Here is a 22,881-nt window from a genome sequence, read left to right on the forward strand (position 1 = left end):
TTCTCTCTCGCCGAGGCGCAGGAGGCCGGCGCGGCGGAGTGCGAGGACGACCGCGACGTCTGACACGTCCACGGCCTCCCCCACGCCGTCGGGGCCGACGCCCTTCCGACGAGTCATTCGCGGTTTGGGGCGTAAAGAAAGGGACGCGGCCTCCGCCTTTCTCCTCTCGGTGCGCGACGCGACACGGACACGGACTCGCGGCCTCCCCCAGGGAGAGGCGCAAAGCGGCGACTCGGCAATGGGCAAATATCTAAAACCAAGTCGCGCCGCTCTGAATTCGACAGTGTCTTGGAAGGACCCGCCGAGCTTCAAGGGCGGATCCAGAACCGGTCTGAAAAGGGGGAAGAGGAAGGGAGGGCAAAAGACCTTCTGAACTTCCCCCTCGGCCGGCCAATCTGAGTGGGGTTGGGGTGGGGCGGGTGAACGAGAGCAACGAGAGAGACAAGTGGAAGGAAGCGGCAGCCACGTGCCTGTGTCAGGGCGGGCGGTGTGTGGGGTTTCGGGGTTCCTATGTCTCCCGTGTGCTCTACTGCAGCGGGAGTCCGTGTCAAAGGTAATGTTATTGTGCAATTTTTTTGAATGGGCGAAGTATTTTCGACATCAGAACAATATTTCTATGTTGCAAATGAAGGAGAGGCCCACGCTCATACCTAAAGTACGTTTCTATTTTCTTTCCGAAATTTTTTTGTTGGACGTGTTTTGATGTGTAGTGTAGTTCTGCAAAGAAAACATAACCTCTAACCTTCACAAAACCGTGCAGATGCTGTGGGACGTGCAAGCCGATGCAAATTAGTAAAGCCCGACACATTTATTTGAAGATTGCTTTCGTACGTTCCCAATTAACATGGTCATCGCCATTGGATTCGAAGGAAGTGCCAACAAGTTGGGTATAGGCATAGTGAAAGAAGGTGTGGTACTGTCAAATCCTCGAAGAACATACATAACACCTCCAGGCGAAGGTATTTACGATGAATGATCATTTGAAAGCGCTCGAATATTAGATATTCTTTTACTTTTTTAAAGTTTAACTGTCAACATATTTTTAAACCTTCAGGATTTTTACCGAGAGAGACAGCACAGCATCATCGACAAAATGCACTGATAGTTCTACAAGAAGCCTTAGAGGAAGCAAAAATAAAGGCCGAGGATGTAGATGTAGTGTGCTACACCAAGGGCCCTGGTATGGGAGCTCCACTTGTGTCGACATCAGTCGTAGCTCTAACTGTGGCACAGCTTTGGAACAAGCCCGTTATAGGAGTAAACCACTGCATAGGTCGTATCCTTGATTTATCTCTCTGTTTGTGCTGTTTTAAGTTTTGTTTTTCTCCAGGATTGTTGTATTCTGTCATTGGGAAACTGTTGGTTTCATTGTCATTTTTTTCAATGTCCTTAACATATTGCCAGATATTGAGATGGGTCGCCTCATCACTGGAGCAGACAATCCCACTGTTCTGTATGTCAGTGGAGGAAACACTCAAGTAATTGCTTATGCTCGGAAAAGATATCGTATATTTGGGGAAACCATTGATATTGCTGTTGGAAACTGCTTAGATAGGTTTGCAAGGGTTCTTAAGTTGTCCAATGATCCCAGTCCAGGCTACAATATTGAACAGATGGCAAAAAAGTTTGTATTAATTTATGTTATTTTTTTTTAATAAGCATTCTACATTTGATTGCTTTCTAACAATTTTATTCCTTTCTTCCTTAGGGGAAATAAATTGTTGAAAATGCCATATGCTGTCAAGGGAATGGATGTCTCTTTTTCTGGCATCTTATCTTTTATGGAAGAGAGAGCTCAAGGTCTTTTGGATTCGGGAGAATACACACCAGAGGATCTATGTTTCTCATTGCAAGAAACTATATTTGCTATGCTGGTTGAAACAACAGGTAAGGTGCTGTAATGTACAGTAGTTATTATTCTTTATTTAAAAAACTATTGCTATTGCGGTCTGGTACATGTTCTGTCCGTAGAACGAGCTATGGCTCACTGTGAATCATCTGAAGTTCTTATTGTTGGTGGCGTTGGCTGTAACTTACGACTCCAGGAAATGATGGGCATCATGTGCAGTGAGCGAAATGCTAAACTATTTGCCACAGATGAACGGTTTTGTATAGATAATGGAGCTATGATAGCTCATGCTGGCTCAGAAATGTTCAAGCACGGGTGGAAAACTCCTTGGAATGAAACTACTTGTACACAAAGGTTTGTTTATTTGAAACATGTTCAAAACAATAATCTTTGCCAATTTAAAAAATAACATACTCTCTTCCTTTTTTCAGATATCGCACAGATGAAGTTGAGGTGATTTGGAGGGATGATTAAATTTTGATCATATGTGATCAAAAGGTTTTTGTATCTTACGAGAGCATAAAAACACTCAATAAAACCATTGAAATATCAGATATAGATCTTTTAATTATTACTGCGATTTTTCAGTTTTCATATTTATCAGTTGGCAATGAGCGGGATGCTGTTAGTGGTGGGGGTAAGCATAGTGCGTTCGTGGTGGGGCACTCTGCAGTTAGGTGCTGTGTGGACTATACCCGCTTCCACCACCACCCCTAAATTTGGTGGTGGTGGAAGTTGGGGTTGAGTACAGTCCGAGACGTGCCTTCGAGTCGTCTGCTAGGGGTTCAAGCAGAAGCAGGCAGTACTGCACTTTGCATCTCGCAAAGAGGGGCGTTTAGATCGTTAACATGGATTGTATGGAATTGTGTTTAGATTCGTGAGTTAATTTTATCTATCTATCTGCGTTTTGTATTAAATATATTTGTGTTCATTCGTAGAGTTGCCTTTTCTTGTTATTTTGCTGCTTCTGGCCAGTCATTTGGTGGTATTAGGTGGTGAACTTAACCTCAAACCAACCGGTCATGCCCTTCATAGACCTTCATTCAACTTTCATTGCATGCAAAAGGGTAGTAGCTTACATGACATGCCTAAAATAAATGCTGCTATACTTTTTGATGCTCCAATAGAGATGTCAGAATCTATGTCAGGCTGCTAATGTGAAGAGACCAGGTAGTTGGTACTTTCTTTCACAACATTAATTTAATGGGTATTTTTTATGGTCCAATTACTCTCTTAGTGCCCCCAATAGATGAAGGTCATACAGTCTTGCAATGTTTATGCTACAGTATCCCTTGTAGTGATTATTACACATTTTATTCAATTCTTACACAATTCAACCAGAAAATGTCTTCAAATTATTAAAACACCAAGGGTTGTCCCACTTTCTGTTTATAAATAGAAAAAGCAGAGCAACATACACTTTTTAAAGAAAATAGGACAGCATAAAAAGTTAAACCACAAAACAATATAAGAGATTCTCTGTTATTTTTTGAAATTATGATATGACTTATTATAATATCTGTTTACTAAAGCTTTTTGTAGAGCAAATCTTTTACTAGCTTCAAGCTGATTAATAATTCAATGGAATACTCTCTTTCCATTTAAGTAGAAGAAGGATTTTGTACTGTAGATGTAAAATTCGCAAATTGGCTCGAGTTTGGCAATTTTAATCTTATTTAACACTATCTTTCTTCCTCTCTTTCTTCCTGTCATAGAACTGAATGTAGATTTTCCAGCTTGCTGGTACATGAAACGCAGTGCAGGCGAAATGGCTTGACACTGCTGTAGATTCATTTTGAAAGGCTTCAAACTCAACTCTGTAGTTAGAGCGCCATGCTGCTTCCATTGTGTTCCATTGCACACTGTACATAACTCGTCGACTTGAGCCTCCGGGAACCTCAGCTCTCTCTGCTGGCCGACTAGACTCTCCGCCCGGAGCGTTGGCGCGGTTCGCGTTTCGCGCGGTTCGCGCCCGCGGAACGGAGGGTAGGCAATCCCTGCGGTGCCGGACTGGCGTGCGCGCCGGGCTTGCCTACCCGCCGTTCCGCGGGCGCTCCGGGCGGGCGGCACTTTTCGTCTCGTCGCTCCGTCTCTCGCACGGGGCGTGTCGCAGGGCCGGGGGGTGGGGTGGCGCTGAAAATCGAAAGGCGAGGTGAGGAGTGACACATTAATGTCCGACCTTCTCTCGGCGTGACATTCAAGTCTGACCAAAAAACTGTGACATTGGTCTGACCGAGTGGTGGGGCACAAATATATCGCCGACAGAACAAAAAAAAAGGTTGGACATTTCCTTTTTCTTTTGCGTTTTTTTTCCTTCGGAAATGGAAGGTCCCGTCTGGGGTGCTGCGCAGCACTACCTCGCCTAGATGCCCCGCCCCGAGCACCGGGACGACCGCCGAGCTGCTCTTGGCGACCGGCCAGGGCCGCGTGATGCCGCGTGACACTGTGACGTGACGAACGCGCAAGGTGACGGCCGCGTGACCGGCCGGGCCGGCGGACCTAGACGTGTTTCCGGTCCGATTAGCTTGCGACTCGCTGCATGTGGGGTTGTTTATCGTCGGGTGGTTGGTGCGGCCTGCTGGCGGTCGGTCGGTGCCGCGCCGTGCCCAGTCTGCCGGCCCGGCTGTGGCGAGCCATGGCGAGCCCAGCCAATCGGCTCTCTGTCATCAACCCCCTTTGAGCGCGGCGTGGCGCGGCGTGCTGTGTGTGACGGGCCAGAGCCGGGGCCGACGTGGCGGGGCGGGGCGCGACCGTGGCGCCAGGCGATGGCCAATCAGGGCGCCGTGTCCGCCGCGCCGTAATGGAACGAGCCGTTTACGACGGGAGGTGAAAAGAATAGGAAGTCTGCTGGGGGTCCCGAGGCGGCGAGCCGGCGGGGGTGGGGGGAAGGGGGGGCCGGAAGAAGGGAGGCGCCCCCTCCCCTCCCCGCTCCCGGCTAGGCCACTGGGCTTCGCCATTATTCTGAAGCGGCGAATTAATGGCGTTGGATGGAAAGGCGGGACGACGCCGCGGCAAACGCGAGCAAATGATGGTGGCGAGTAAACCGGCCGAGAGTCACTCAGCGCTTGTTTGCCCCCACTTCCGGCCGAGCCGCACGCCACTTCCGGTCCGAAACGAAGCAAATTGCCGGCCGATTGGCGAAACCTCCCCGCAGGCACTCTGTGATACTGCCCGAAACTCAGAACACGCCGCTTGAAACGTGCACTCGGTCGAGTACATTTCCACGGGTTCATTCCAAGCTGATTATATGCAGCCACGGGAGTGCAATCGGTCATGAAGACGCGCTCATGAGTGTGAGTCCTGAGTATGACGTGTCTTATTGGCCTACACTCGTTAAAAGAGCCCGCCCGCTTGTGGGGGCGTGGCAGTGGTTGATCGACGAAAGTCTGGCCACGGAGCGCCTCATTATGATCGGCCCTTTGGATCCCTGTTCCCCGCTTATTGTTTGCCAACTTAAAGTGGTTTCCTCGGCCCCGCCACGCCCACAGCCCGCGGCGCGCCATCTCGGAAGCTCAGGTTTCCAGCCTCGCCCGCTCCTCCTGCTTCGCCAGCGAAGACCGTAATTATTTCCTCCACCAGCGACCCGAGGCTCCATTCCTTGACAAGGCCGCACGCGCAAGAAAGAAAGCGCTCGGAGAATCGGAGACACGCCCGGGTTCAAATCCCGGCGGCGCCGCGGTTTTTTTTTTTCGGTCGCTGCTTTTGATTGGCCGCCCCTTTAGTCTGTTTGATGTGGGTCAGAGCGGGCAGCGCGAAGGCGGAGGCGGCATCGGTCTGCGGCCGGGCGTGGCTGGGGGTGGGGGTGGAGGTGGAGGCTGGACTGCAGACCGACTCCGAGAGTCGCGCCGCCGTCTCTCTCGCACTCACGGGCCGTGCCGTATCGCTGCGCGAGAGACGGAGCGACGAAAACGACTCTCGGGATCAGTCTACTGGAGCGAGGCCGCGCGCTTCACGCAGACCGCGGTGCCGCGGTTGGCTCGTCAGTTCCACGCCGGACCGTTCGATCCCCCGGGACGCCAAGCAGGCTGGCCAACGGCTGGCCAACGGCTGGCAGGGCAAGGGCCCCAGGGCATTATTTGCCCCTCTTTTATTTATAGGGTGGCCACCCTGCCGCCCGGCCCGGCCTAGTCCGGCCCGTGGACCTGCACGCGGATCGACCTGGCCTAGCTCGGCGTGGCTCGGCGTGGCACAGCGCGGCCCGGCAGCTGTAAAACGCGCTGGACCACGTGTCCGGCTGGCAGGCCGGCAGGCCGGCAGGCCGTCGGGAGTTAAGTTAAGCTGCTTACGCCGCGCCCTCGCCGAGCGAGCAGCCCGAGCAGCACGCCGCAGTCAAGGCCGGCATCTCTTTTCGCTTCTCCCTCTTTTTCACTGCCTTTCCCTTCTCGCTGCGCTTCGCGCCGATTCCAGGCGAGAATGGCTCGACGTTAGCGCCCCCCCCCCTGCCGAGTCCCCAGATAGTTTTTGAGCGTCCCTGATCGGCTTATTTCGCGCCTCTCCAGAAGACAAGTCCTTCGGGACCTTTCCAGGCCGTCCCGGACTCGGGCCCGGAGCCGAGCCGCCCGGGGCCTCCAGCCGCCTCCAGCCTCCAGGGGTTGGCAGAGTCAGTTAGGACCACTTCCGATGGGCCGGTCGGCGCGTTCCGGAAGTACTCAGCACCCCCACCCCCTCGGCCTGCCGTCGGCCACCGGGACGGGCGGCTCCGCCGGGCTCCGCCGTCAAGGATCAATACGAATCCGATTGCCGTCCCGAAGAATCCCGGAGAATCCCGGGGAATGCGGCAGCGGACCGTGAAGCGGCGAGGCCGCCGTCGTGGGGGCAGTCGCGCGTGGAAGAGCGTCGAAAAGCGTGGAAGTCTTTTCCCAGTTTTCCTGTGGCAGTCTCCATTACCTCCGGCCCGGCCCACAGTGGGCCAGAAGACCGGTGGACGCGGACAAAACTCTGAACGCGTTTTGAGCTCCGGAGTCGCCAAATGGGGATCGAACCGAGCGTGTGACCCCACCAATGGATTGCTCTCCGAACGAGGAATCCACGTTCGGTTCGCGTCCTGTTTAGTGACTCTGGAGCTCATAACGCGTCTAGAGTTTCGTCCGCCTCCACCGGTCTTCTGGCCCACAGTGCGGCCTCTCCGGCGCGCCCTACCCACTGCGCAGCGCGCCGGGCCGCCGGGCTGCGGTGAGCGCGGTCGGCGCTGGCGGCCGAGCGGAGGGGGTTGAACCTTGGGCCGAGCACTGGGAGAAACATCCCTGGGAATAAGAAAATTTTACCGGTCACGCGGAAGCCTCCAGAGCGCAGCTGGCGGCGCGGCCACCATTACCAAGTTCTTCCTTGGCGTTGCCGGTGTGGTGGTGTGCCGCGGCCGCCAAAACCGCCCGCATCGGAATTAAGAACACCGACCGCACTGTGGCGGCGAGTTGGGTCGGCGTTGCCGGCGCTGCACGCCGGCTGCGGTTATTGGACGCCGATGGCAGGAAGGCGCGGGAAGACGGGAAGCAGCCATCTCCGGGTCGGCCCGGCCGTGCAGCCGTCGCGGCGGCGCACAGTGGGCCAGAAGACCGGCACAGGCGGACAAAACTCTGGACGCGTTTTGAGATCCAGATTCGCTGAACAGGGCTCAAACTAAATGTGTGGCCCCACCAATGGATTCCTCGTTCGGAGAGCAGTCCATTGGAGGGGTCACACGTTCGGTTCGAGTCCTGTTTAGCGACTCTGGAGCGTCTAGAGTTTTGTCCGCCTGCGCCGGTCTTCTGGCCCACTGTGCGCCGGGGAGCCTGGAGACGACGGCGTCGTACGGGATGGCGTCGTGCCTCTCTGGCCCTCATCAATTCACGCTTCCTGACAGCGATTGGGCGTCCCGGGCCGACCAGCGCAGTGTTGCCACCCGAGTAGGGAAATAAAATTCCCGCACGATGCACGCGTGTTGGAAGGGTTGCCAACCTCAGCCTGCGCGATAGGCTTCTCCTCGTAGCAATTTCCTGTTAAAAGCCCGACTGATCTAGTCGTTCGGTCAGTGGAGAGAGAGATAGAGAGCGCGCAAGAGAGCGACGGACAGGTGGGCGGTGGAGGTGACCCTTTCGGCCCTTCGGCGCGCCGCTCTCTCAGAGCCGTGCCTCGCTGGACCGAGGTCAGAGGCAATAGAAAAATAGAATGGGCACACACACACACACACACACACAAGCACGGCAGCCTCTCTTGAACGAACGATATGAAAAATTCCTGTGGCTTCCAGCGTCTACGTGCGCGCACGTGTGTGTGTCCTCCCCGCCGCCTCCATGACGATTGAGAAGACTCCCCCCCCCCTTTTCCCGCCGGAGCGAGCTCAGTCCCGGCGTCTCTATAGTGCTCCGCGGGGCTCTGCAGCAGGCTTGTCTGTCACAGTCAAGGCGACGTCCATTGTCACGGTGCTCACATGGCAGCCGTGTGAATCCGCGCTCTGTCTCTCTCGCACCCTCACGGGACGCCCCGTGAGTGCGAGAGAGACAGAGCCAGCCTGCAGGCGGCTGCAAGGCACTCTTCGGGGCCCCCTTTCCCTCCCCTCTCGCCGCCGTCTCCCTCGCACCCCTACGACACGCCCCGTGAGTGCGAGAGAGACAGAGCATACAAAGGCCTTCGTTATCCCGGCCCGCGAACGCGACGCCAATTTCCGAACGGGAAATGTCGCTGCCTGTTAGTGCGGCGGGGAAATTTCCCCGCCGCGGCGCCTCTTTTCGGTAACACGTCACTCCGAGGCTGATCCGCGGGGCGCCGCGGGGAGAGCGAGAGAGACAGACAACGCGGGCCGCCCTGTTCCCTCCTCCCGACAAATTGCTTTCCATAAAACAATAAATGTATTTTTCATAAAAAGCAAAATGAAAGGCGAGGCGAGCAGGTGATTGGGGAATCCTTCCCGGCCTGCGCAGCCGACCGATTCGAGAATTTCGTCGCTTTGTCTCTGTCGCACTAAGGGTGCGAGAGAGAGAGACAGCGAGATGAAAGCAAGGTGGGGGGTAAACAAGGCCTTTCCCGTCGGGCCGGTCGGGCGGGTCGGGCCCCAAAGTGGCCAAAGTGAGCGGCGAGGACGAGCCGCGACAAGGGTGCGCGATCTAGGCCTCGTCCCGCGTCACCGGAATCGCATCGGGGAAACCTCTCCCACCCTCTCCAAGCGCCGCGCCTCTGCGCGCCTCTGCGCGCCTCTCCAGACCTTCCAGGCCGCGCCTGCCCCTCCAGGCCCCGCCCGGCCCCGCCTCTCATGTGCGCCGCTCGCGAAGAGGCTGCCTGCGCTGCCTGCGCCCCATCCGATCCGCCCTTTTCACGGCGTGACGGCGCGGTGGCGTGACCTCGCCCGCCCCGCCCCGCCCTGCCCCGCCCCCGCCAGTCCGAGCGCCTCCCCGGCCCTGCAGACTGATTCCGCACAGTGCGGAGGGGCCCCGCCGACCGACAGTACCCATGAGTGCGAGAGAGACAGAGTGATGCGGGTTGGCCCCTCCGCACTGTGCGGAATCAGCCTGCAGGAGCAGCAGCTGGAGCCGAGACAGGTGCCGCCGCCATCTCCGTGTCCCGACGACGTGTCTCCCTCCCTCTCTCTCTCTCTCTCTCTCTCTCTCTCTCTCTCTCTCTCTCTCTCTCTCTCTCTCTGTCCAATCCCCTGCCGAGCGACCCCAGGATCGTTTTGTCGCTCTGTCTCTCTCGCACCCCTGCGGGACGCCCCATGAGTGCGAGAGAGACAGAGCGACGAGGCGAACCAGCGAGACGCGACGTCGCAGCAGCTCGGCTCGCCGTGACGCGCTCGTCACGGTGCAGTCGCGGCGTCACAGAGGCGTTATCATTCAAAGCGAAGTCACGTTTCCCTCGTCCTTTCTCCTCTCTCTCTCTCTCTCTCCATTCTCTTTCCATGCCGCTGCCCTGCAAGCCCCTTAGCAACTCATGCCTTATTCACAGCCGTGCTCGCGCTGCAACGACAACTAGGGCTACGTTTTGCACACACACACACACACACACACACACACACACACACACACGGGCAGTCGTCACACACACAGAGACGTACGCACGTTCGCGACGTGTGACTGTGTGCGTGACAATGGAGTGCTCGCTCGGATTTCGCCGGCGCGCTTTCACGCTTCGCGTTTCTCGTCCGGCACGCCGGCAAACGTGCGAATACTAAATGGCGCCGTTACTACCAACCCCCCGGCACGAACACGTGATAAAATAATTAGAGGCTGGCATGCATTAGGCGAGGAACGCGGCGAGAGGGGGCGAGAGGGAGGGAGAGAGAGAGAGAGAGAGAGAGAGAGAGAGAGAGAGAGAGAGAGAGAGAGAGAGAGAGGGGGGGGGAGGGGGAGGTGTTGGAGCAAATGGCCGAAGGTGGTTACGGAGGCGGTTTGAGGGGTTGGCGGTGGTTGGGGTCGGATGAGGTTTGCCGGGGGGGTCGGAGGTGGCTGAGGGTCGCTGGGGCGGTCGGGGTTGGCGGCGCGTGGTTGGGCTCGCGGGTCGGAGGGTGGCTCGAGCTCTGGCGGGGCTGCAGGTGAAGCCTCACTCTCTCTATCTCTCTCTTTGGCTTTGGTGGCTCAGCCCGTCTGGCGGCTTCGCCCGCTTCGCCGATGATTCGGGACTCGATCCGCCCAACACGCGGCTGCCCTGTAAAGTTCGCCGGCATACATCTTTCATAAAAGTTATCACCGCCCCGCCCTTCGCCCCGCGGCGCCCCGCCCGCCAGATTGCGGAAAGGGTCGCTCTGTCTCTCTCGCACCCACGGCGTGGCCTAGCGTGGCCTAGCGTGCGAGAGAGACAGAGCGACGAAACGAATCAGGTCTCCCGCCGCGCTGCCCGCCGCAGGAAAGAGGTGGTGTCTGGGGCAGCCTCAAGAGTCTTGCCCGGCCGGCCGGCCGCGCGGAGCGGCAGACTGATTCTGAGAGTCGTTTTCCGCCGCGCTGTCTCGCTCGCACCCACGGGGCGCTCCGCACAGGTGCGAGTGGGACAGGCCGGCAAAAACGGCTCTCGGAATCAGTCTGGACATGGCCTGCCAATTAACGCTTCATGTTTTAGGCATCGAGGGCTGCGCTCAGCTCCACCATGCCGCCCCCTTTCGGGCTTTCGCCCCTTCCTTATTGCTTTGGTAATAAGGTTTGATATGCGTGCGCACCGCCTCCGAGTGCACCAGCCGAGCCTCGCCGAGCCTCGCGCTGGACCGAGCATATTCATGAACGGTTTTCCATTCCATCTGCCGGCTAATCTGTGTGCAGTGGCCCCGCCCCGCCCCGCCCCGCCCCGCCGCAAGAGCAACAACAGTGTGCTGGTTTATGACTGGCCTGGACGGACGGGTCTCCGGACGAGCCCGGCCAGGACGACAGCAGTGACTCGACTCTGCTGCGACGGCGGGACTGGGGACCGAGAGGGACCCAGGAGGCGACCGTATTTCATGCCAGACAGTGTGCCAGCTTCGCAGGGCGTGCCTTCCTGGCGAATGCGGAAGAGAGTGGCACAGTGGGCCAGAAGACCGGCGCCGCGGCGCGGGCGGACAAAACTCGAGACGCGCTCGGAGCGTCTGACCCCACCAATGGATTGCTCTCCGAACGAGGAATCCATAGGTGGGAACACACGTTTAGTTCGAGTCCCATTTAGCGACTCTGGAGCTCAAAACGCGTCCAGAGTTTTGTCCGCCTCCACCGGTCTCCTGGCCCACTGTGAGTGGGGCGGGGCGGGGTCGGGGCCCCTGGGACCCAAAGTCTTGACTTTAATTTCGCATTTGGGAAATAATTGCGCCAAGTTAGTTGGCCGCTCTGGGGACGAATAAAAGGCCGCCTCGTCGGCCATGATTGAAACGGGGGCATCCGGGATGAGTGGCGGGCTGTGCAGGGCTGTCCGCCGCGGGGAGTGGGCCGCCGGGACGAGCGGACGGCCAGACAGACGGACAGACGGACAGACAGACAGACAGACAGACAGACAGGCGTTCGTTCAAAGAAACACGCCATCAAACGCGGACAAACAGAGAAAAAGGGGATCCTCCAGCAAAAGAAATAAACGAATAGGCACAGAATGTCAAAAAATGCGCAGTGCCCCGAGCGAGCGAGGGAGTGTCACGTTGTTTCGTGTCGGGGCCCTTGTTGTTTCCTTTGTGGCGTCTGAAGGTGTGGCGGCCAGACAGGCCGTCTAGCCGCGGCGTGCGGCGTGCATGACGTCATGACTCTCGACCGCGAGACTCCGGGCGCTTTCGTGTGTATGCACACTGGTGGTCCATGTGCTGTCCCACGGCGGGCCGCGGTAGCCGCGGTAGGCTGTGCCGCCCCACCCCGCCAAGCCCCGCCCCGCCCCCCGCGGCCCCCACTCCGCCGGCCTTGCCTTGGCTCGGCTCGGCGCGCTGGCCCGCCGGCCCGCTGGCTGAGGGGCTTTAGTGCGGAGTGGGACACTGGGCCGGCACGGCGCGGTAGTAGTGCGGTAGGCCCCTTCGTCGTCGCGGTGCTCGCGGTGCTCGCGGTGTGTGACAGCTGTGACGGCGTGGCGGCGCGCGCCACGTCCGCGACGTCCGCGACGACGTCCTCGACAGCCGCCGGGATTAACGCCCACCCCGCCGCCGCCTGCCCTCTGATCCCTCCCCCGAGGAGGACAAGGACCCCGTAAGCACGCCGCCGAGATCCATCCCGGCGCGACACCACTGCTCTGTTGGAGGGCCAGGCCGACGACCGGCGCAGGCGGCCAAAACTCTAAACGCATTTTGAGCTCCAGAGCCGCTAAGCAGGACTCGATCCAAACGTGTGACCCCACCAATGGATTCCTCGTTCGGAGAGCAATCCAATGGTGGGGTCACACGTTCGGTTCGAGTGTCATTTAGCGATGAGCTCACAACCCGTCCGGGATGTTGACCGCTTCCACCGGTCTCGGTCTCCCGACCCACTGTGCGACGGCCACGCTTACAACCGACGTGCTGTGGGTCTGCGCGCGCGTGCCCCGAGCACACACATGGCTATATTGGAAGCTTTTTGTGTCTTCCCTCGCGTGTGCCCCGCCGGCCCCGCCGGCCCCGCCGGCCCCGCCTGCCCGCCCCAACTTCGTGCCGTATCGGACGGAGTATTCGGAGTTGCCGGGTCACCGCCCCTTGGAAACGGGGAGCGCGGAAGCGACGCCCGAAGCGCGAAGCAGCGAAGGCGAAACAGCTGTTTACTCCATTGGATAACAACCGGGCCTCGGACCGCGTCCGCGTCGACGGCCTCCTCTATTTCGGGGCCTTTCGGGGCCCTTCGGGTCGCCCGGCCCTCCGGTTCGGCGAGCACTCGCTGAAGACCGAGTCCAACTTGTTGGCTGCGGCGTCTTTGGCAGACTCCGAGCACAAAACTAAAGCTCGACAACAGCTCTCCGCGTTTCATCAAGTTGATCGAGTTGGCGACCGCCTCGCCCGGCCTGCCTTTACGGAATCAATATGCACGTACCGGCCACCTGCCCTGCCCCGTCTGCCGCCCCTGTCTGCCAACCCTGTCTGCCGTGCTGAAGAGTAACTTTGTCGCTCTGTCTCTGTCGCACTCGCGGGCCGCACCGCATGCGTGCGAGAGAGACGGAGCGAGGACGAGACTCTTCGGGAATGGCTCGGCTGTCTGCCCCACCCTGTCTGCAGGCTGGTTCCGAGGAGTTGTTTCGTCGCTCCGTCTCTGTCGCACGCATGCAGCGTCGAACCTTCGGTATCTTAACTCTTCGGAGCGCTCTGCTTTGCCTCCCCTGTGTTCACCGCCTTGGCTCTGTCTCTCTCGCGCGTACATACGGCACGCCCCGTGAGTGCGAGAGAGGCAGCCGGCCCCTCTGATGGAGCTATTAGTCCCTCATGTTTGACGACGTCGGCTTCGTCTACTTGGGACCTATTTTCCGACCCGCCTGCCGCTTGACGCTTGGCGCGCGCGGCAGTATGGAACCACTCCCCGGAGTCTTATTGGGCCCGGCCTGGCCGAGACTGGAGTCTGAAAATAGTCCGGGCCGGGCGGCCTGTCACCACGCCGCGCTCGCCGGCCCGCCGCCCCCTGGGGTCTCCAAGCCATGATTGCCACATCCACGTTCAACAACAGGCACAACAAGTACACTGTTGCCGGCTCCATTTGACCGTGCGGGCACGTTCGTTCGATCCGCCGCCTCGAGGTGGGCTCCGCTCCGCCTGTCAGTCTTGAATGTCGCCTGGCTCTGTTTTAATCTAATCTGGGTCTGGGTCGGTGCGAGCGACGAACCTGACGAGCCTCGCGTGGCTGCAAACTGCCTCATTCGAATCGCGCAGCCTCGCGGAACACAGAGACTGTGCTTTGTCTCTGTGTCGCCGCCTTCTCTGTCGGTCTGTCTGTCTGTCTGTCCGTCTGCTTCCCCGTCTGTCTGTCTGTCTGCCACCCCTTCAAACACCGCGTCGTCAGAAAGAAACAAAACAAAGGCTCCGACATGAAACAACTTGACACTCAGTCTCGCGCCATTGCGCACTTTTTGGCCGTCAGTGATTGCCGCTATTTATTTATTTTCCCGCTCCCCTTTCATTTGTTTTCCCGCGTTTGATGCCGCCGCTTCTCCATGGCGTGCTTCTTTGCGCGCGCCGCTCTAAAAATACGCCCTTCGACTCCCGTTGCCGGAGGGGAGGGGCTCCTCTGAAAACTCGAAACAATCGAAACGACGTGCGAAGTATCGACGTTTTCGATATGTACGTCAGTTGGCTCCGCCGGCCGACCCCGACGTTCCTGCGACGTTCTGGCCAGCGAGTTGATGGACTCGATTAATACCTGCGCTGGACAGGTTCGTGTTTGCGTGTTTGCGCGACTGTACGCCAGCGTGTTTGTGTTCCGCGGCACTGCCAGGTTCACGGCACTGCCATCGCGGCCATCGCTTTTGCAGGAATATGATTAGCGTCCTCCGCGCTGCTGCCGCACCACTGCTAGAGGAGGGGGAGGAGTGGGGAGCACAGTAGTCAACTTTTGGCCGGCAGCCACCACGTAATCGTGATAATAGTATTGTCTGTGCGTCCGAGTCTCCCCTGCCTCATCCAACTTCATCGTCCCGCGACAGACAGACAGACAGACAGACAGGCAGACAGACAGTCGCCAACTCGGGAAGATGACATTGCCGCCCCCGTTCTATCTCTCTCTCTCTCTCTCTCTCTCTCTCTCTCTCTCTCTCTCTCTCTCTCTCTCTCCTTTCGCCCCTGCCGTACCGTGCCAGCTAATCACTCCGACTCGGCTAATTAAGAAACGAAGTCGAAATATCTTCTCTCCTTTTCCCGCGCGTTTCTTGACCCGCGGCATGCGTTCTTGTTCCTCCCAAAAACAAAAGAAACGACTTCGTAGTGGTGATCACTTCTGTTCGATAGTGGTCTAAATTCGACCACAACAAAGACATTTTTTTTTGGTGCGGGGCGACCTTTTTGGCCTTCTTATCTGAAATGCATGGGGGACCGGGTCGGGCCGGCGCGGCCGCGTCGCCCAGAGTGGCGTCCTCAAAGGTTAGTTTATACCGCAGCCCTTCCATCCCTCTTTCCTACGCAGGGCTGAGTTTTTTTGTGGCGTGTCGAGTCCCCCTCCACGTCCACGCCGCCGCCAAGACAATCCTGTCGGACGGACTCTCTCGCACTCGCGGGGCGTCGCGTACGGGTGCGAGAGAGAGAGAGCGACGACGGTCACCGCGCTCGCGTTGACTCCGTCCCTTTTATTGGGGCCGCCATAAGACGGCCTGCAAGTTTAACAGGGCATTATCCGCCAACTCGAGAGGCCTCTTCTGTCCTCCTTCCTCTTTCCGGCCTCTCCGTCTCGCTGCCCCGCGGACGTAGGCGAGCCGCTCAGCGGCGCTGAGCCAATCAGATTAATGGGGCTAGTCCGAAATACGCGGCGGGGCTGCCATTCAAGCTTGCAGTGTGCTTGCAGTGCGCTGGCGGTGCGCACAGTGGGCCGGAAGACCGGCGGAGGCGGCCGAAACCCTAGACGCTTTTTGAGCTCCAGCGTCGCTAAATGGGACTCGAATCGAACGTGTGACCCCACCAATGGATTCCTCGTTCGGAGAGCAATCCATTGGTGGGGTCACACGTTCGGTTCGAGTCCCATTTAGCGACTCTGGAGCTCAAAACGCGTCTCGAGTTTTGGCCGCCTCGAGTGGTGTGACTCGGACGCCGAGGCTGGATCTGGAAAGCCGGTTGGTAAAATTTGCAGAGGCTGCACTGCGGCGCCGCCAGCCCAAGGCCTGTCCCCTCCCCCGGCATGACACCTTCATCCCAGATTCATCCCCGGCCGGCGAGCCGAGTGGGTTGCATGATGCGATTTCCGTGTCGGTTATCTCGCTTGTCACCTCGCTTGTCAGTGCGCGCTGCGCGGGCTGACGGCCGCGCCGCCGACGCTCCTCGAAGCTCATTGGCAATGCCACTGCCTGGGCGAGCCGAGCGGCCTCCCCGTCGCTCTGTCTCTCTCGCACTCGTGGGGCGTCCCGCGGAGGTGCGAGAGAGACAGAGACTCTCGGAATCAGTCCCGCGATTTCTCAAACAGGAGGCGCGCAGGCTTAGTTCGGAACTGGGAAGAATTTGCGAGTTTTGCGAGCACGCGCGGCGAGCTATTTGTATAGCTGCTTTGCGAACTTGTCCGTCAGACAGTGGCCTTCTGCACTCTTTCCTTCCACAGTGTCGTTGCCACTTAGCCCGTCGGCGGGGCCGTCCCGAGGGAAGCCGAGAGCAGCCGGAAGCCTCCCCGATCTGGCGGGACTTGGTCGCGGATGAGTGGGTCCACTGCGAGTCGCTCCGTCGCCCTCGCACCCACGCGGCGGAGCGGCGGCGCGAGAGAGACAGCCGGCCGGGATTACAGCTCGCCAAACAAAGACTGGCGGAAAGGTCTGGCCGTCTGGCCGGTTCCTAGCGCAGCAACCGACGGTTCCCGATGCTTCCCGTCGATCCCGATAAACCGGCCGGGTGGCGCACAGTGGGTCGGAAGACCGGCGCAGGCGGCCAAAACTCGAGACGCGTTTTGAGCTCCAGAGTCGCTAAACAGGGCTCGGACCGAACGTGTGACCCCACCAATGGATTGCTCTCCGAACGAGGAATCCATTGGTGGGGGTCGCACGTCCCATTTAGCGACTATGGGGCTCAAAACGCGTCCGAGATGTTGACCGCCTCCACCGGTCTTCTGGCCCACTGTGTGGCGCGGCACTGCGCAGCACTATCGACGACAAATTATCTTCTATTACATCCTCCCCATCCCCTTCCGCGTCGTGGTCGTCCTCCCGGCCGTCGCCCCCGCAAGAGAGAGAGAGAGACGACACACACATGGAAAATAATCGTCCATCACAGGGCGTGCCAATTAAGCGTCGCGCCGTCCTTCACTCGAATGTTTCCGAATTAGTGCTCGTGTTCCGTCCGTGCTGGCGAGACAGTGGCGTAGTGAATCTTGCTCCCGGTCGACGTCCGCTCCCCCTCACGGACTCCATCGTGGCTCATCCGACAGAGCTGTCCTTTTCAGACGGAAAGTTTGCGAGAGTGCAGAGTCTGTTGCAGCGCGTGGCTATTCGTTTCTCTGGCGCCTCACCCCTTTCCCTCACCACCACACCGTCACTCACCTCTGCCCCAGCGAGTTTGCGATCGGCGGCGGTAGATTTAGTGGGGCCAGCTCGGCCCCGGGCCACCACACCAGTAGTTGGCCGCTCTGTTGCCGTCTCTCTCTCGCACCCCTACGGGACGCCCCGTGAGTGCGAGAGCGACGGAGTCCGCGCCTGCTGGCCGGCGGCTCTATTTCAGAGGACTCTCATTTCGCTAAAAACGTCAATGTGTCCAACTTCCGCGGCCAGCGCGGCCGGCGCGGCTAGTTTGCGATGGTGAGTTACACGCTGCCCGCGCTGTCTGCCCCTCAGGACGCTGCCTGTCCCCGGGGCAGCAATCTCGCCGCCTCATCCATCCGTGTTACGTTGACTCCACCGAATCCACTCCCGGCGGAGGCGGTCAAAGTCCCGGACGGGTTGTGAGCTCCAGAGCCGCTAGGGACTCGAACCGAACGTGTGACCCCACCAATGGATTGCTCTCCGAACGAGGAAGCCATTGGTGGGGTCACACGTTCGGTTCGAGGCCTGTTTAGCGACTCTGCAGCTCAAAACGCGTCTAGAGTTTTGGCCGCCTGCGCCGGTCTTCCGGCCCACTGTGCCCACTGGGCGGGCCGACAGGCAGCCACCGGCCGCGTAGAGCATTATGCCTTCCTTCGGCTGGCCCCGCATGTTTACGGCTTTTTCGTGGAAATTCCGCGGCTGCTGCGCGGTTGCCCGGTGTGGCGTTGGCGTCGTCCCGGGGGCGGTTCCGGTGAGGCGCGCTCGCAGGGCTGCGTCCCGCGCGGTCTCTCTCGCTCTCATGGCGGGCGCCCCACGGCGGTGCGAGAGAGACAGAGCGGCGCGTGGCCGCGCGCGCCGCCAAACTTTCCCCTCCCACACGCAATCAGCCGCCATTCAGACAAACGAATGCGGAGCGGGCCGGCGTGCAGTGTGCCGGTGCATCGCGACCTGCAGCCTGTCTCCCTCGCACCCCAACGAGGCGCTGCGTGAGTGCGAGAGAGACAGCGACGAATGCGCGCCTTTCACATATCTATTTTGGGGGTGGAGGACATTTCAATAGCCGACCCGACCCAGAAAAAAAAAACTTAACTTTTCCGGTATTTGAACTTACGGCCCCGCGTCCTGTTGGCTCGTATAAGTTTCAGTTTGAGAGCGTCAGGTGTGTTTGATGCGCGTCCCACCTCGTGCTTCACGCTCCGCGCCCTGGACGCGGCAAAGTACGTGGAAAGGGCCGAGTGGAGTGGGCGGAGGGGGAAAGGGGCGGGTCCAAGTTGCCCCGTCGAAAGTATGACAGTCACCTGCGAAGCGAAGCTCACGGCCCTGTAGGGAAAGTCGGGGGAAACTTGGCCAGGTAAATAGGAAACAGCAAGAACAACAACAGCAAGGGTTGGATGTAGATTCGAGGCGTGCTGCGGGCGGCGTGGCGGTCGCTGTGTGGCACACTGTGTGCGCGTGTTTGGTGTTGCTCTCTGTTTCACCTCCACCGCGTTTCTGTTGGCAGTGTGGCCACCAGCGCCTCCTGACGGTTGGCCCCCGGCATCATGCCGGGAGACCAGAACCTGGTTCTGGGCATCGACATCGGAACAACGTCCGTCAAGGTGAGTGACAACAACAAGTGAAACTGCATGCCTCTTCTGCTGGTGTGTCACCACCTCTGTCTGGCTGCAGGTATGCCTGGTGGTGGCGGGCAAGACCGTCTCGGCGGCGGGCGGCGTGCTGGAGGGCGAGGGAGACAGCGGCACGGTGCTCGCCCGCCAGTCCAAGGACACGGCCGCGGACATCCGGACCAACACCCCGAACGGCCATGAGCAGAACGTGCCCAAGATCCTGTCCACCCTGCACAACTGCATCTCCAGACTGCCGAGGGACCTGCTCAGACAGGTGAGGCGTGGAGGCCTGGAGGCCGCAGCGCTGCCAACCACCGGCCGGAGCGCCTGTGAACCAGCGGGTAGGCAGACCCGCCGTGCCCGCAAGTCACCCGGAGCAGAGTTGCCTACCCGCTCCACCACAGGCGCTACTCCGGGGCTGGTTGAAGCAGTGCTGCCACATTAGTAAATATTCCCAGTGTCGGAAGGGTTGCCAACCTCAGCCTGCCTCTTGGGCAACTAGGTTGGCAACCCTCCCGACACTGTTTCGAAGACGCCAGCCGTCTGATTCCGAGCACTGCTTTCGTCGCTCTGTCTCTCTCGCACTCATGGGGCGGTCCGTAGGGGTGCGAGAGAGACAGAGTGACGAAGCAGTGTTCGGAATCAGACGGCAGACTAACGCCGGCCCCGTCGTCGTCGTGGTCCCCAGGTGCGGCACATCGGCCTGTCGGGCCAGATGCACGGCGTGGTGCTGTGGCAGCAGGCGGCGGGCCAGCGGCTGTGCCTGGAGGAGCTGATGCAGCCCGACTGCCCCGTCACCATGTCGCCGCTCTACACGTGGCAGGACTCGCGCTGCTCGCCCGCCTTCCTGGCCGACCTGCCGCCGCCCATGGCCGGCTCCGTGGTGCACTCGGGCTACGGCTGCGCCACGCTCTTCTGGCTCGCCAAGAACAGGTGGGCCTTCAAGTACACTGGTAAAGGCGCAGCAAGCGTTCATTTTTTCCAGCTGATTAGGTTAGGTTTGGTTTGGTTAGGTTAGGCTAGGTTTGGTTAGGTAAGGTTTGGTTAGGTTTTGGTTAGGTTAGACGCTAAGCCGGCGTTTGTATCGAGACATTGATTCTCTCTCTTTCTAAGGCCGGAGGAGCTGGAGCGGTACTCGCACGCGGCCACGGTGCAGGACTTGGTGACGGCCATGCTGTGCGGCCTGGACCGGCCCGCCATGTCGGTGCAGACGGCCGCCAGCTGGGGCTACGTGGACGCCGCCAACGCCGCCTGGGAGGTGGACAAGCTGGCCGAGGCGGGCTTCCCCGTCCGCCTGCTGCCCGACGTGGTGCACTCGGAGAAGAGCGTCGGCAGCCTGGTGGAGCCGTGGGAGGGCATCCCTGTCGGCACCAGCGTCGGTCAGTAGTGCTGCCAACAGGGCAAAAAAATGAAGCACCAGGGCTAACCTTCAGCCTGCCTGCTAGGCAATACCTTGCAGTTTTCTGCACTGTGCATGGTGGCAACCCTGGTCCGTCTCTCTCTCTCTCGTCTTGTCCGCCGCCCAATCAGTCCGGCCGTTACAGGGACCGCCCTCGGGGACTTCCAGTGCTCCGTGCTGGGCACCCTCCACGGCGCGCGCGACGCCGTCCTCAACATCTCCACCTCGGCGCAGATCGCCTTTGTGCTGCCCGAGGGCTTCCGGCCGGACGTCGCGGACTCGAGTTCCGGTGAGGGGCGCGGAGCAGCCGACCTTTCTCGCGTCGCTCTGTCTCTGTCGCACTCGTGGGACCGCCCGCAGGGGTGCGAGAGAGACAGAGCGACTCTCCAGCTGGCCGAGGCCTCGGCGACGACGTCTGAGCAAACAGCTGTCTGTCTGGCTGGGGCTGGGCAAATTGCACTGCAAATAACTGGACTCTGCTCGCAGGCTTGTCGCCGGCCGTGCTGTACTTCCCGTACTTCGAGGGCCGCTACCTGGCCGTGGCCGCCTCCATCAACGGCGGCAACGCCCTCGCCACCTTCATCCGCATGCTGCAGCAGTGGACGCTCGACCTGGGCTTCCACGTGCCGCAGTGTGAGTGCCCTACCTCCGTTTCAGCAAAATGGGTCGTTCCCGCTCTAATGTGTGCTGTTTTCGCTCTGCAGCGGCGCTGTGGGAGAAGGCGGTGGCGCTGGGGCTGGCGGTGCCCGAGGACGCGCAGGCGGGGCTGGCCACGGTGAGCCCCACACTGCTAGGCGAGCGCCACACGCCCAACCTCCGCGCCGTCGTCAGCAACCTGGACCCCAGCAACGTGGGGCTGGGCGCCGTGTTCCGCGCGCTCTGCAAGGGCGTCGTCAGCAACCTGCACAACATGATGCCCCGCGAGGTGTTCGTGCGCCACGACGTCCAGAGGATCATCGGCGGCGGCTCGGCGCTCGTCCGGAACCAGCTGCTGCAGGCCGAGGTGGCCGCCGCCTACAAGATGCCCGTCCACTTCACCCAGAGCGGCGACGCCTCGGTGGGCGCGGCGCTGGCCGCCAGCCTGCAGCACCCCGACCTGCGGCGCTCGCCCTAGACACTCGGCGATGCCTGGCGCTTGCCATGCTCGACCACTCAACACGCCATTCCGAAGAATCACTCTGTCTCTCTCGCACCCCTACGGGCGCCGCGTGAGTGCGACAGAGAGCGAACGACTCTTCGGAACCAGTCTGCAGGGGACGAGGCCCCGGGGGGCCAACTCCTGTACCAGATGACCAGATGACATCTGACGAACGACCCCCCTCCGCGGGGGGCTCTTGCTCTTGGCTTCCCTCGCTCTAGAGGCAGGCAGGCCCTCCCTACATATCCATGGGACTCTATTTCCGGTAATTGGCTCTCCCATTTGCCACGACTTTTTGTTCTTCAATTGTGGTGTAGCGATTTCTTCAAAATTTAGCACTTTTCTGTAACTTGGATGCATCCTTGACTCTACTCTATAGGGCTATGAAATGTAAAGACAAGAATATTAATAGAAAAATAGTGGTTACTGCTTGGGAAACCTGCCCCTTCCTCTAGACCCAAATGTAATTTTCAACATGTTGAATCAGTTCCTCTTACCATTCTTTGTTTTGTCAAATGTATGTAGGTGTATGACCTTCTTAATTAATCTTGTCGGTTGGCCTCTCAGTTTTTCCTTGAATTGCTCAGTAATTCCTCATCTTCGGACAACACCCAGCACCAACCATTTGTTATTAGAATGATTTCACTCAAGTATAGGCATTTTGTAAAGTTTACATAGATGTATAGGATGATATCAAAAAAGTTCTTGTGGAAGGTTAAGAAAATGATCTGTTCTGTTTATTTGACAAAACACCTGCCATCTACTGTAGTGAAAGTCCTTCGAATCAAATGTCATCCTGTTTTACTGCCTACATTTTTATGCTGTTATTACTTGGTCTTGCTTTTGTATGCATAAGATGAATCAGAATTTAATTTATGCAGTGGAAGCACATTTTTGGCTTCTCCGTTAAACTTGCCATTAATCATTACTTTTAGAATTATTTTCTGCATCGGTTGATGAATTTATACATACAACTACATATAAACTCACAGCATCTTTCTCAGAGTTTTGGAGATCATACATAGCCACTGTGAAGTCTCATAAAAACGCAAACTATGCAAAAATCCTCTTTTCTACAATGGGCCTAACTCAGGTTTATTTTGGGAATATCATGGATGTAAATGTGATCAATTCTGATGCGCACTATGAGGAAACCTGCATTTTGTTGTATGTATGCTGAAGGCGTGCCTATGTGCCTTGTTCAAGAGGAAAAAGAAAGGACCATGATCTCAATTAATACTCAATAAAGAAAGTTATGAAACGCCTAATATTATATGGAATGATTTCTTTATACGATCCTCGTCCAACTAGAAAAGAGCTCCAAAGACACATCACTACACCATAGCTAAAATGCAGAAGGGCTTTAGCGAACCGATTCAAACTTTCCCGC

At 58.4% G+C, this 22,881-nt stretch overlaps 2 protein-coding genes across 8 annotated transcripts; both read left to right on the forward strand.

Moving 5' to 3' along the window:
- Positions 1-408: 408 nt before the first annotated feature.
- On the forward strand, positions 409-2,403 carry LOC117644599 (probable tRNA N6-adenosine threonylcarbamoyltransferase). Of its 3 annotated transcripts, XM_034384190.1 has the most exons (8): positions 538-553; positions 632-655; positions 761-959; positions 1,055-1,276; positions 1,405-1,624; positions 1,709-1,887; positions 1,972-2,203; positions 2,281-2,403. In XM_034384190.1, exons 3-8 carry the CDS (start codon positions 845-847, stop codon positions 2,321-2,323), a joined length of 1,011 nt encoding a protein of 336 aa, XP_034240081.1. In that variant the 5' UTR covers positions 538-553; positions 632-655; positions 761-844; the 3' UTR covers positions 2,324-2,403. The 3 variants fall into 3 exon arrangements, with proteins under 3 accessions (XP_034240080.1, XP_034240079.1, XP_034240081.1); XM_034384189.1 differs by lacking the exon at positions 632-655 and having other exon boundaries at positions 409-553; XM_034384188.1 differs by having other exon boundaries at positions 496-655.
- A 139-nt stretch (positions 2,404-2,542) lies between these two features.
- LOC117644598 (sedoheptulokinase-like) lies at positions 2,543-22,764 on the forward strand. 5 transcript variants are annotated; one of them, XM_034384184.1, is made up of 8 exons: positions 2,543-2,726; positions 18,849-18,945; positions 19,016-19,228; positions 19,643-19,887; positions 20,068-20,333; positions 20,499-20,642; positions 20,840-20,986; positions 21,058-22,764. In XM_034384184.1, exons 2-8 carry the CDS (start codon positions 18,889-18,891, stop codon positions 21,465-21,467), a joined length of 1,482 nt encoding a protein of 493 aa, XP_034240075.1. In that variant the 5' UTR covers positions 2,543-2,726; positions 18,849-18,888; the 3' UTR covers positions 21,468-22,764. The 5 variants fall into 5 exon arrangements, with proteins under 5 accessions (XP_034240075.1, XP_034240076.1, XP_034240073.1 ...); XM_034384185.1 differs by lacking the exon at positions 2,543-2,726 and adding an exon at positions 12,223-12,259; XM_034384182.1 differs by lacking the exon at positions 2,543-2,726 and adding an exon at positions 12,286-12,438.
- The last annotated feature ends 117 nt before the right edge of the window (positions 22,765-22,881 follow it).

Source organism: Thrips palmi, unplaced genomic scaffold (assembly GCF_012932325.1).
Source record: "Thrips palmi isolate BJ-2018 unplaced genomic scaffold, TpBJ-2018v1 HiC_scaffold_18, whole genome shotgun sequence".
Taxonomy (NCBI): domain Eukaryota; kingdom Metazoa; phylum Arthropoda; class Insecta; order Thysanoptera; family Thripidae; genus Thrips; species Thrips palmi.

Bases quoted from the DNA above. Each gene is read 5' to 3' on its own strand.
- LOC117644599 (XM_034384189.1), top strand. From the start codon at position 845: ATGGTCATCGCCATTGGATTCGAAGGAAGTGCCAACAAGTTGGGTATA. The intron at 1,277-1,404 runs GTATCCTTGATT...ACATATTGCCAG, and splicing joins AGTAAACCACTGCATAGGTC to ATATTGAGATGGGTCGCCTC. The intron at 1,888-1,971 runs GTAAGGTGCTGT...TTCTGTCCGTAG, and splicing joins TATGCTGGTTGAAACAACAG to AACGAGCTATGGCTCACTGT.
- LOC117644598 (XM_034384184.1), top strand. From the start codon at position 18,889: ATGCCGGGAGACCAGAACCTGGTTCTGGGCATCGACATCGGAACAACG. The intron at 19,888-20,067 runs GTGGGCCTTCAA...TCTCTTTCTAAG, and splicing joins TTCTGGCTCGCCAAGAACAG to GCCGGAGGAGCTGGAGCGGT. The intron at 20,643-20,839 runs GTGAGGGGCGCG...CTCTGCTCGCAG, and splicing joins CGTCGCGGACTCGAGTTCCG to GCTTGTCGCCGGCCGTGCTG.